The sequence below is a fragment of the Saimiri boliviensis genome, chromosome 4 (genome assembly GCF_048565385.1).
Source record: "Saimiri boliviensis isolate mSaiBol1 chromosome 4, mSaiBol1.pri, whole genome shotgun sequence".
NCBI lineage: Eukaryota > Metazoa > Chordata > Mammalia > Primates > Cebidae > Saimiri > Saimiri boliviensis.
Window position 1 is genome coordinate 26,123,909 of NC_133452.1, and position 12,644 is coordinate 26,136,552.

The following is a 12,644-nucleotide window of genomic DNA, read 5'->3' on the forward strand; positions in this document are numbered from 1 at the left end:
GGACTCACAGTTACCCTTGAGAACTCGAGCCTGATCCAGCTGAAAGGGATTTGCGCTCAGTCTCACTGCGGTCAAAAAACCAATTATTTTCTAAGCTGAGAGAGACTCTGGAGAACCTTTTACAAGAGGCAGCAATGCACTTTGGAATGAATCATCTTCTATTAGCAAAATTTTCTAAAGCTTTCCCAGTACATTGGCAGCTTCCTGTTCTACAATAACTTCCTCTGCCCTTTCCTTCCTTTCTTTTGAGTGTGTGTGTGTGTGTGTGTGTGTGTATGAAAGAAAATCTCAAAAAAAATTTTTTTTTGAGACAGGGTCTTGCTCTGTCTGTCACTCAGGCTGGAGTACAGTGGCATGATCATGGCTCACCGTAACCTCAATCTCCTGGGCTCAGGTGATCCTCCAACCTCAGCCTCCCGTGTAGCTGAGAACACAGGTTGTTTGCCACCATGCCCGGCTAATTTTGGTATTTTTTCTAGAGATGCAGTTTTGCTACGTTGCCCAGGCTGGTCTTGAACTCTTGGGCTCAAGCGATTTGCCTGCCTTGGCCTCCCAAAGTGCCAGGATTACAGGCGTGAGCCACTATGCCCAGCCTTTTCAAATACTGTCACTACTTTAGGTACATGTAGATGGTGCCAAATCCAAGAAATACTTAGGTCTATAAGTACAGTAATGTAAAGACGAGTAATTATTTTGGAAAGACAAAGACTAAAATTCACCCAAAACTCATACCTAAGAACAGCAGCTTCTCACAAGGTTTTGTGTAACTAGAGGAGAAAGACTATTAGTCTCCCGTTACTGAAAGATAGTGGAGATGCTGAAGGTTCATTCACATATTCACATCTATATTCTTTCTAATAGTGGCTGATGAGAATTAAACTAAAATATCATTCTGGTCCAAAGAGCTAAGTAGCATTTTCTTATAAAAGGGGCACAGTACAAAACATAAGACAGTGTTAAGACAAGATCGAACCTTAGCCAAATCTGTCCTCCCATTACTGAATGATCAAAAAAGGGTTTTAATACTGGGATATATTGCGTTTTATTATTATTTCTATTATTTTGTTTCTTGTCCTGAGTGTGAAGGATGGACTTCTCTTTTTTTTGACCACATTCCCCATCAATCTACATATATAATTACCATATGATGACTTAAGTTCCAGTAGGTAATCAATAAAGTTTTTCTTTTAAAGTTCACCTTTGATTCTGCCTCAGCCACAAAATCCTCTCCTGTCACCACAGCCCAAGTTGACCTCTCCTACCTCTGAACTTACTCAGGCTTATTGTGTGAGCCATTTACTCAACATCTATCAGCAGCTAGTTTGTATTTTTGCCTTTCTGTTTATACATCTTGTCTCCTCAACTAAGCTGAGTATCATATATACTGTATTAATAGTAGCGGCCCTCTTATCTCAGCAGGTCTTAACCAGTCAAGTCAATCACAAAAGTCAGTTAGGTTTGAGAATGATACAAGTGGATACACACCTGTAACATTTAGCTTAAAATATATAAATATACATTAACTTGTCAATCTTCTGAAATATTACTAAAGCCTGTTCTTTAAATACATCTTTGTAACTTTAGTCCTCAGCATAATACCATAAAGTGTGGAGACTAAGCTCAATAGCATCCTCCATGGTGAAAGTCAAACTGATCTGTAACACATGGCACCTTAATTTCTCTTGTATACCACTGACTCTACACGTGTTTTATACTCTCCATTCATAGCATGTCACTGAGGGACATTTTTTCTTTCTGCCTAAGGTTTAAAATTCTAACGGTGTACCGGAAGGAATCCAGGTTCTGGGTTTGGGAAGGAGGAGACGGTTCACCATATCGGTTGGCAATGACAAGACCTCGTGGGCAGAAAATGAACATACCGCAAACAGAGTTTCTCCTGGAGCCTTGGAAAACATGATCCACTCCTCTTGACTTCAAACTCTACCAACTATGTGTGAACATTTGTCATTCTGGTGATTATTAAGTTGTGTGTGTGTGTGTGTGTGTGTGTGTGTGTGTGTGGTGTGTGCATATGAGTATGCAAATAGTATAATTTTTTGACTGAATTATAAACTACTTTTGTCTGAAATTTAAATTCCCATCGAACACAATGCTTTAAACACTTTGTCTATTCTATGAATGGGACTGACTGTCTAATAGTTATCGACACACACATCAGTAGAAGACAGATGCTTTAGTTGCACCTGGGAGGTAATGAATAAAGTCAAGTTGGATTCTTTACACTTACCATGTGATCTGAAGACATGATATAAACTGATGGTATATAGGAGTATTATCATTTCAAGAGAAGGTTAAGAAAGGGCTGCCTAGTCATTCTGGCTTGATAAGGATGCTAGGCTTTTGAGCAATGTGGTCTGGAAAACAAGCTGTTTCCCAAACCTCCAGGGTTGGCTCCTTTGGCCACTGGAAGGTTTGAGCTCAACGACACTTAGAACAAGCCTGGGACTGCATGTGGTCTTCGCCCTGCCTAGAATGCAATTCTGATCCAATTCCTCTGCCTCACTTGACTATCTCCTTCTTGTTTCCTTCATATCTTAGTTTGTAAATATCTTCGTCTGAGAACCAGTGTTGGCTCTTGCTCTGAACTCCCTCGGGTTGCAGTGCTCAGGCCTTCCATGGTACTTCGCATCTTGCGTTGCAATTGCTCGTTTGCATTCTGGTCTCCTCAAGGCCACACTCTGCTTCAGGCAAAGGCCATTTTTCATTCACTACTCTTTTCCTGGCCCCCAGTAGAGTGTCACCCATGGGAGACCTTCATTATTTGTGGAACAAGTAAGTATTCATCACTTGTTACTTTACTGAAGATTTTTTTTACAATAAATTAATAAAAATAATATCAAGCAAGATTTCTTATAAGATACTTATAAGATTTCAGAAGAATTCTTATAAGATTTCTTTCTTTCTTTTTTTTGAGACTGGCTGTCACCCAAGCTGGAGTGCAATGGGGCCACCTCAGCTCACTTCAACCTCCGCCTCCTGGGCTCAAGTGATTCTACCTGCCTCAGCCTCCAGAATAGCTGGGATTACAGGCACCCGCCATCACATCTGGCTATTTTTTGTATTTTTAGTAGAGATGGGGTTTTGCCTGGTATCAAACTCCTGACTTCAGGTGATCCACCTGCCTCAGCCTCCCAAAGTGCTGGTATTACAGGAGTGAGCCACCGCGCTTGGCCATAAGATTTCTGATATTTATACCAAGCTTTATTTAACAGGGAGGAAGTCAGTTTTTCTGCTCTTATAAATTTAAAGGCACTTACTGAGAAAGAATAATGAGAGACCAAGAGCCCTGAAGACCTCAAGGAAGAAGCCTTTAGTATTAGGCAGAGGAGGCCCAAGAGCACTGTACCAACTACAGAATTAGGTCCCTTCAGGAGCGCCAGAAATGCCCAGAGGGCCTGGGTGGAAGCTACTCACAGAGCAAGCATGAAGGACACCACGTGCCATTTGTTTTGCTTTCTTGGATGGTGATGTTTCAAATATTAAAGTATTGAGATACTGTCTTATGAAGAGATATAATACACATCTAGAGCTGTAAAGGCAGGTGATATGGTTTGGCAAATAGAACCAAATAGATGATTTAATGCTCTTGATTAAGCTGGCTTCATGCAGAAGGAAAGGGAGCACTGTATCCCAAAATAAAGAGCAAATTAAGATCGTGGGATGGTGGGGTTGGCATGGTAGTGAGCTAACACAAGCAGTGAGACCAGAAGAGGAGCAGAGGTAGAAGTGAAGTGGCCTTCAGAATTAACAAACGTGTTTTTCTAGAGAAGTAAATTATTACCTTTGCCATAAGGCATTTTCTAATTAACGTAATACACTGGAATAATAGTTATACGTGACATTCTTTTCAGTCTCAGGAAGTGGCTTCTATACCGAGTGCTTCCCCTTGTGGCTTTGGTGTGTGCGCTGTCCACACGGGAGACAGCCACACTACCTCTTAGTGGTATGTAGCATCCAGCACTCCCAGCTCCTTCCTCATGTACTTACTGACCAAGCAAGAGGCTCTCTGGGACCTTATCAGACAAGAAAGAAGGGAATGTCCTAATTCCAAGTAAAGAAAAACACTTCTCAACTATTCATGGACCCATAAGATCTGCTATCTTCTTTCTAGAACATCAAGGTCTGTTGGTTAATTCATATAAAACTGTCAGCAAGTTTTTATGATGTTGATAAGGGAAACACTTCTTTTGATGTCTGGCCAGTCTAGTGACGAATACCCCACACCAAACAGGCACCAGAGATGGCACTGTTATGTAATGCAGGATGTGATTCTTAGATGTGAAAAGGCTGCCAGGGACAAACCACAGATGGATTTGAAATTCAACAGTCTGGCGAGACAGGACGGTAAGACTTAAACAAAAAACATCACTACTTGCCTTAATACTTTCAACCAAATCCCACTAAAATTTACTTAAGACTACTTTCTTTTTATGTTCCAGGAATATTATCATTAAAAGTATTTCATAATTTGTGTTCATAAGCTTAACCAGAGTCAATGTTCAATAGAATAAGGCTAGATAAAGCCCTTGAAATAAAGCAAAATAATAAATTTCCAACAGATTATTAACACAGGCTTCTAAAACTTTTAAAGACTAATATATATGCAACTAATGGATGGTTATGAACTTTCAGAGCAGACGATTTTAAGTTACAATGGTGTGTTTAATAGCTCATCAAATACTCTTTTTTTCCTTTGTCTCTCAAGGATCTGGGTCAAGAACAGAGGAAGAAATTTCACTTTCATCAGTTTCTAAACATTCAAACTGCCCATAGAACACACATTAGGTTTGACAAAATTTTACCATTCAACTTAGAGACAGACATTACAAAACAGGAAATAGTATGTTTCCTAAGGATTCCTTTCTATGCTGCAAGGAGGCATCTGGAATCTCCCCCAAAAACCTTTCCTTATGGAAGTTTCATTTCATGTTTGGAGGTGTCTACACATCACAGCAGTAGTATTGAGATGTTATCAATCCATGACCAGGAATTTGTGAATGTTCTGGGAGTCCCTGATAGACATGTATTTTGAAGGTATCTCAATCTACCGTAGCAAATTCACTCCAGGAATCAAGGTCTCTAAAGAAGTCTTCTGGGAATACCATAATTGCCTCTGGCATATTTTGAAATTTCCAGCTGCACAGAGGCTGTGGGAATCAGCCAGCAGAGCAACCACAGTCCATGGCACCTCTGGGAATTATTCCTGGGTCTCTCTCAGAAATATCTGGAACCTACAATACTGGATATGTGAATGCCACCAGCCAAGTTCCCACTGCTAGAGAGAGTGCTGGGCTGAACAAGCCATGTGGGTTTTGGTATTCGTCCATGCTGAACTGCTCATGGGGCCAGTTGTAACCAGCAGTGAAAGATGTTCATATTTCTCACTTTCATTACGATCTTGAGACAAAGCTCCCAAGAAAAGAATAGTTTTTCCAGATACCTCTAATGATTAAAGAGGTCACCCCTTCTGGTTATTACTTTTAATTAACATTTCTTAATAATTTAAAAAATCAAATACTGTGTTTATAAAATGAATGCATCTACCTGAGAAAATAATCCTATTTCACTTTACTAGTCATCATTTCTTTCTTTTTTGTATTTGTAAACCTTTCCTCTGCAGACTGCTGGTTTTAGAGTCACTATTTGGAACCTAAGTGCTGGTTCTAGACATTAAGCTATACTAAAGTAAATAATATGGGTTACTCTTTGTTTTACCTTTCTTATCTTCTGCCTTTTCCTCCAGAGGTGGTGTTTTTTCAGATACAGAGCCATTACCTTCTTCAGGTATTACTACATTTTCCTCTCGGGTAGATTCCTCTCCGATGGGTATCATGTGCCCGTTTGAATTTTCAAAGTTAACTGTTACATCTCCATCTAAAATGGGAAAGAAACACCTAGATGTCTAACTTGCTGGCTTTCTTAAAAACAAGTTTTCCAGTTACTAGGATGGTAGAATTTGGGTTCATGTTTCAGTCCCTGGGAACCACATACGCCCTGCACTGTTTCACCAAATAGTTTATTCAAAACAAAACAGCTAGAAAATTCTTAGTCTTGGGGGAAAACTATTATGGAGGGAATATCTATGTGCCATTTCAAGACAATAGGAATGATCATTCTAATTATGCAAAATCCCAGGGCAGCAGAGTCCCTCCGTTCCAGTGCTTAGGTTTGGTTGAAGTCAATACTTATGTGTTTCTTTGTCATTCAGAAACAGAATGGTGAGAGGAATAATCTGGAAAATGGAATAAACATTTTAACAAGCACCAAAAGCACAAGGTGAATGCATATACACAAATAACATGAAATGTAATTCAACATACAAACAATAAGTGGGATAATATAAAAATTTCCAAGTACTACTGGTTCCAGAATATATTCAGTATATGATTGCTAACTTCACACAGTAACATAACTCTTATTCTATATTCAGGGAAAAGATGATAGCAAGGCTATTTTTATTTTCATTTCTTCATTTATGGAAAGATTAAACTATACTCAGGTAATTACTATATATAACCAGCCAAAAGCCCCTAAGTTGTCCTAAAAATATTTTGAAAACATTCGAGAAAAAAAAAACATGAAAAAGTAATCACAAATGAAATTTCAAAAAATCATAATTGATACAATTGTGAATATATTATTAAAATTGTAAGTGACTAATTTTAACTCCTGTATTTCCATAATTCCTAGGGGTTTCTAAAGTGAAAGAGACGTGCAGAAACATTTAATTCAGACATTCTTGAAAAGACTAACCCTACTTTATATCTGGAAAAATTTATGAGTCTTTGCTACCATTGTAGAAGAAAAATTAATGACTTGAAGTTTTGAGCAAACTTTAAAAAAATGCTTGATTAGAGTCCTTTCTATTTTTTACCACTCTTATCTTGGCAATCTTATAAAACAGAAACCATTTCCCAAATTGTCATTAAATATGATTGAATTGCTTCGGCTCAACAATAAAATCCATTTGCCTTCTGAACAAAAATAGACACGACATTTAAATAAATCATAAAATCATGTCATTTTTAGAATGAAAAAGTAAGCATTGCTTAGTCATATAACTCCCAATAACCTATAACTGAGTCCTGTGTAAAACTAAAATAAACAATAATTGAAGGCAATGCCATTATAAGTAAATCTTAACTAATAAAATTAAGAATTTTTAAAGACTATATGTCAAACCAAAGAGAATCCAAATGATTCTTAATTCTTATTATTAAATCCCAAGAAATTAGCTATAAAAAGGAAGAGAACACAATATATCCAGAAAAAGTAAAGATGAAGAATGGGAAATTCCAAAGAAAATAGAAAATCACTTGCTTATATATAAAAATCTTCAGTTTTTAGGTAACTCAAATATAAATTTATCTTTGTTTTCTTTGACTTTAGTTGGTAATAAAAATATATTGAAGTCATGTTATTGACAATTTAATTATATTTTAAGCATTATGAAAATTCTTTAAACAACTGATTTTTTAAATTTAGAAAAAGCTAGAGAGAAACTTTAATAGTTGTGGCACAAGAAGAAACTGAATTATCATAGACAGAAGTAGTTGACAATGTCTAAAATACTTACTTTGAGGCATGAAATAAAGCTAGTTAATATGAAAATAACTGTAGAAAAAAGAGACACATTTGTTATAAATATGGAATCCAAGAACAAAACAGAGGGGAAGTAAAGTTATTAATTAGTTGGTGTGTATATTGAAAAAGTTTTCTAGTATTGTGTGTTAAGGAACATGTTTCAGAATTAAAACAAATTAAATCCTTGATATGGTGTATGTGTGTAAGGAAAATACAAGCTGAGCAAAGGAAGGCAAGAGGGTGCTGAGCTGGACGGCAGTTGACAGTTAACGACCCAAGTCAACATGTCTCACAGGAGCAAAGGAAAGAGAAAACTTAGAAACGTAGTTGTAAGCTTAAAGTAAAATGAGAGATAAAGCACAAAGAGGAGCAAGTGGTTCAATAAGGAGTGTGAGGGTATTTTAAGGGGGTTACTTTCTTCTAGTAAACAGGTGTATTGCAGATATATTATAGTCAAAGGAGGAAGAGATGGAAAGAGAAAATCATGTATAACCAAAAGGCGAGTGATAAAAGTCCGCAGTAGGAGGAAAGGAAAGGATGGTAGACAGGCAAAAACCAGCTCCACGACCTTATGTCAAAAGCTAAGGGAAAAGGTGGAGGGAAAGAAGCAGAGGTAAGAAGTGAACTTGGACTAGACCACGGACTTCCCAGGAGAGAAGATGAATCACTGAACTTTTAGGTTGAAGGTATGTCTGGGTGTAAAAAAGAGACCTTAAAAGGAAAAATAATAATAGCTGGGAGGGTATGGGATATGATGGGATGGGGTCTAACTCAGGATAGCTAGAGGGATTTTTAAAGTCTATCTGACTCACTGAATAAAGGGCTTGATGGACAGGCACTGTCAAGAGCAGAGGCAAGGTCAAGAAGATCAAAGCAAAGAACGAATCTTCGCTGGCAGCAGAAAGGAGGTTGTTACCAAGAACAGCAGCTTCTGGTCTCTCAGACTGAAATTCTCTAGATAATTGCTTCTGGGAAAATCACAGAACTATTTACTTCAGCATCAGCTGAATAGGGGAAGGACTCCATTTACCACCGACATCCTTAGGAACCTTCAACCATTAGATAATTTCTACAGTTCTAGACAGGGACCATGTACAAGTTGCAAAGTAAAATCTAGTAGTTTATGACTTCTCAAACATTAAGCCAATTATATTATGTTTAGGTTAAAAAATTGCTTTCTTCTTTTATGTTATAAAAACTTTAGTTTCCACTGCAAAAGTTAAATAAAAAGGTCAAAGAGAGTCAGATTTCTGAGAAGTGTATGTCGGCTCAAGAAATTAGAATCTATGAGGCAAATAGTTACACAGATTAGGCAGAATAAAAATCATTTCTTTAAATTGACCATTGCTACTTGTTTTTTAGAAAGAGCGAATTCCTTTTCTACCTACAAATTTTAATTAAGAAAAAAGATGGGCTTTTAATCTCTACCTTTAAACTCATTAACAGTTTCAATCATAAAATTTTCCATTTTTTACTTTCTTTAAAATATTTCTAAATAAATGATGTCTAATAAATGTATTGACCCATCTCATAAAGCTGATGGCCCAGTGTTAAGGTTTCAATGGGTATATAATTTCTCTATTGCCTTCAAAGACGTTGGACAGGAAATTAATTTTGATATTGCAAGCCTACCTTCAAGTTTAAAAACTTAGAAATGTGCATTTTTAACTCTAAAAGTCTCAAACAGGAAATAAGTAGCTTCAAGGTAATAGAAAAATAGGGAAAACCTAAAATTCATTCATAAAGTAGAGTAAGAAAAGTTTGACAGCCCAAAAAATACAAGGGCTTAAGAAAATCGTATTATTCACTCCAGAGTTTCCTATTTTCTTTCAATCAGGAGAAAAACAGTAAAGCATTTTTCAGCTCCACTCTGGAATTACTCAGATGCTGGAAAAAGCATGTCATTTTGATTTATAAATAGTGAATGCCAAAAATGTTAAGTCCTTTGCAAGGAACATATATTAGGAAAACAGCTGTACTATTATTTCAATTCTAAATTAATAGCATTTCATTTGTTCCCATAAAAGTAAAATAATAATACTTTACTCCCAGTAAATGTGAGGGGAAGGGAGGCATGAGATAAATCAACAATGTTGTAACAAAATGTCTTTTATTTTTAAATTGAGGTAGTATTTATTTGGAGAAATAACCAATGTTAGTGTCTTCTTTTGAGGGTCAATACCGGTTTCTATCTGATCCTTGTCTTTTCTGAACAAAGTTCCTCCTTGGGAGGATAGAAAAAAAAAAAAAAAAAGAGAAGATCAGAGATAGAGGAAAAAATTAGAAACACTCATTGCTAGTGAAAGATCAGAGAAACGGAAGGAGAACAATACTGAAAAATTACTTGAGAGAATGCAGAAAGCAGATTAGGTTAGTTTGCCTATTCATGCTTTATTGATTGTATATTTCAGTGTTATTATAGAGTGCAAAGGACAAGAGGTATGTGTGCCTTCTTTCTTCTCTTTCATCAGTAGTCTTAAGAAACAAAATGGCATGAACCAAGCTAAAACTTAGCATTTACTCAAACGCATGAGTTTAATGTGAATAGAAATCCTGAAGCTCAAGAATAGAGAAGAGAATGCATCATAAGCATTTGTATCTCATCTGTATCGGCCTCAGATGTACCTTTGCAGAGTTTTAGGTTTAGAATGACATAAGGTGACAGATTCACCAGAAAAGTCACTAGAGTTCTCTAATACTTCAGATTCTCTGCAGCTCACAAAGGCATTAGCCATGGAAGCAAGGCTCTTGGGAGTGCAGCAGCCACTGCTTCATCTTACAAAGCTCATGGTCATTTTAAATTTCAAAAGAAAACAAAAGAAAGACCAAAGAAGGAAGGACCAAAATATTTAAAACGTATGTATAATTTCCTCACCTTGATCAGGCAATTCCTTAAGAACTCCCCTTCTTATCAGCTCCTCTCTACTTTGTCGGGTGGATATCTTCCTTTCTAATACTTTTAAAAAGAACAAGCACAAGTAAGAATCAAGTCATTCCTTAAGATCATTTCGAAAAACATTCCAAGTAGAATTGAACACAATTATTCTGCTCACATGAGGGCTCAAACTAGTCATCTTAGTTGCTTAACAAAACACATGATGGGAGTTGAATCAACACGGCTATGACAAGAGCAAGCCCAGCTGCTGTGCCCGGTCTTTCCAATGACCACCTTTGGCCTGGTGTACAGACATATGATTCCACACCAACTGTATACAGAGCATAAAGGCTGCTTCTCACTTTGAAGCTAGAAATGCTGCATTCTAAAATGTATGATTCTATGGATATGCAGTGTATGATATGTAGGCTTACATTTAAAAAAACACCTAAACATTCAGTAAATATTCTGAGTAAGCTATTTGAATGTCAGGAAAACAAACTATTGTCTAGTGTTTTCTCTCTTGCTCCATCTATTACAAAAGCCCAACGCATTATATGTCTATAACTCTTTCCCCTGTATTCTCACTAATTCTAGAGGGTTCTGGTATATTACTACCTGACAATACACAGGTCTTAGGAGGATGGAGGAGGCAGTTAAGAATAATCTTTCTTTGGCCGGGTGCGGTGGCTCATGCCTGTAATCCCAGCACTTTGGGAAGCCAAGGCCAAGGCAGGTGGATCACCTGAGGTCAGGAATTCAGGACCAGCCTGGCCAATGGAGAAACCCCATCTCTAGGAAAACTACACAAAAATTAGCTGGGCATGGTGGTGGACACCTGTAATCCCAGCTATTTGGGAGGCTGAGGCAGGAGAATCACTTGACCCAGGAGGCGGAGGTTGCAGTGAGCCAAGATGGCATCACTGCACTCCAGCCTGAGCGACAAGAACAAAATTTCATCTCAGGAAAAATTAAAAAAAAGAATAATCAGTTCTTACAGACATGTAAAGCCACAGGCATCTTAATATTGATTCTTCCTTCTGGAAGAAATGTAAATTCCGGGCAGAACTTCAGACTGAGGCTTGGGAGCTCTGGAGCAGAATCTCAGTAGTGTTACACTTGAGTGTGTCTAGTATTAAATCCTGTGCTCTATACGTCCAGGCAACCACGAGGTCCATTCCTCACTTTCAGGAGCTAAGAAGGTGCATAAAATTAACACGTGGTCATGTCATCTACTAATCCTGAGTCAACGTTTCCCGGTGTGTTCTGCAGAACTCTATTCCCTCCAGACCGTTTGTTCAAAAACGTACTTCGACACAGCAGAGAAGGGCCAGATAAGAAGTCTAGGGCACTTTGAAGAGCAGGAAAGCTACACTGGTAGAGAACAGGCAGCTGCAGGACAGAAGATTTCTGATGTTCCCTGATTCCTACACCTGGCCTCATAATCTGCAAATCCTGTAACTACTCTAGACAACATCATTTCAGCTAAAGCCATTTCCCCGAACCAGGCCCTGACACATCCAAAGGGAGCGTGTGATAACACTAAGAAGACATTTTGATAACACTAAGAACATGTTTTCTCAGGGGCTCCAGGGCCTCAGGCAAGGACACTGATGAGAGACAGGGTGGGAGGATGCGCCCTGGGCAGCCAGCTTTGTATTAAGTGCATGGAAGTCTTCCATCAGTGTTTGCTAATAGCATGCACCGCAGAATAGCAACACTTAGGTTCAAGAGTGAAGAATCTGGATTTTTTTCCTGTCTGATAACTAGAAATTGTGTATTCCTTTTTAAATTCTGGTTGCTAGAAAGATCACAGTAAAACTGGGTATTTAACACAGATTTCATATGACAATTCATGGATGGAATCTCCATTCCCTCCTTCTCTAAAACCTGACTGGATTTATATTTTACGTACAATATATAAGCTCTTTACTGTAAGTTTTGTCAAACTTTTTTGGATAGAATCAAAATAGAAACAAACAGGAAAATGAATGAATGAATGAATAAATGGTCAAAAGAATGACAATGAACAGCGCGTGGGTTAAAGAAGAGACATACACAGAAGCCTTCCCTCCTTTCCTTGAGAGTCCTCACTCACCCCATTCTTCCCGTGCCTTCCAGAAGCAAGTAACAGCTCACTTAAAGGTTAGTAATTTCGATGAAC

At 37.8% G+C, this 12,644-nt stretch overlaps 1 protein-coding gene across 7 annotated transcripts in view; it reads right to left on the reverse strand.

Annotated features, from left to right (window-relative positions):
• The window catches only part of PHACTR2 (phosphatase and actin regulator 2), a 302,003-nt gene that overhangs the window by 64,308 nt on the left and 225,051 nt on the right, over positions 1 to 12,644 (reverse strand). For all 7 annotated transcript variants that reach the window (XM_039465367.2, XM_074397354.1, XM_074397356.1 and 4 more), the window contains 2 exons: positions 10,481 to 10,561; positions 5,737 to 5,895 (listed from right to left, as the gene is read on the reverse strand). In XM_039465367.2, the coding sequence (XP_039321301.1) occupies positions 5,737 to 5,895; positions 10,481 to 10,561 (240 nt within the window). The remainder of the gene's footprint in view (positions 1 to 5,736; positions 5,896 to 10,480; positions 10,562 to 12,644) is intronic.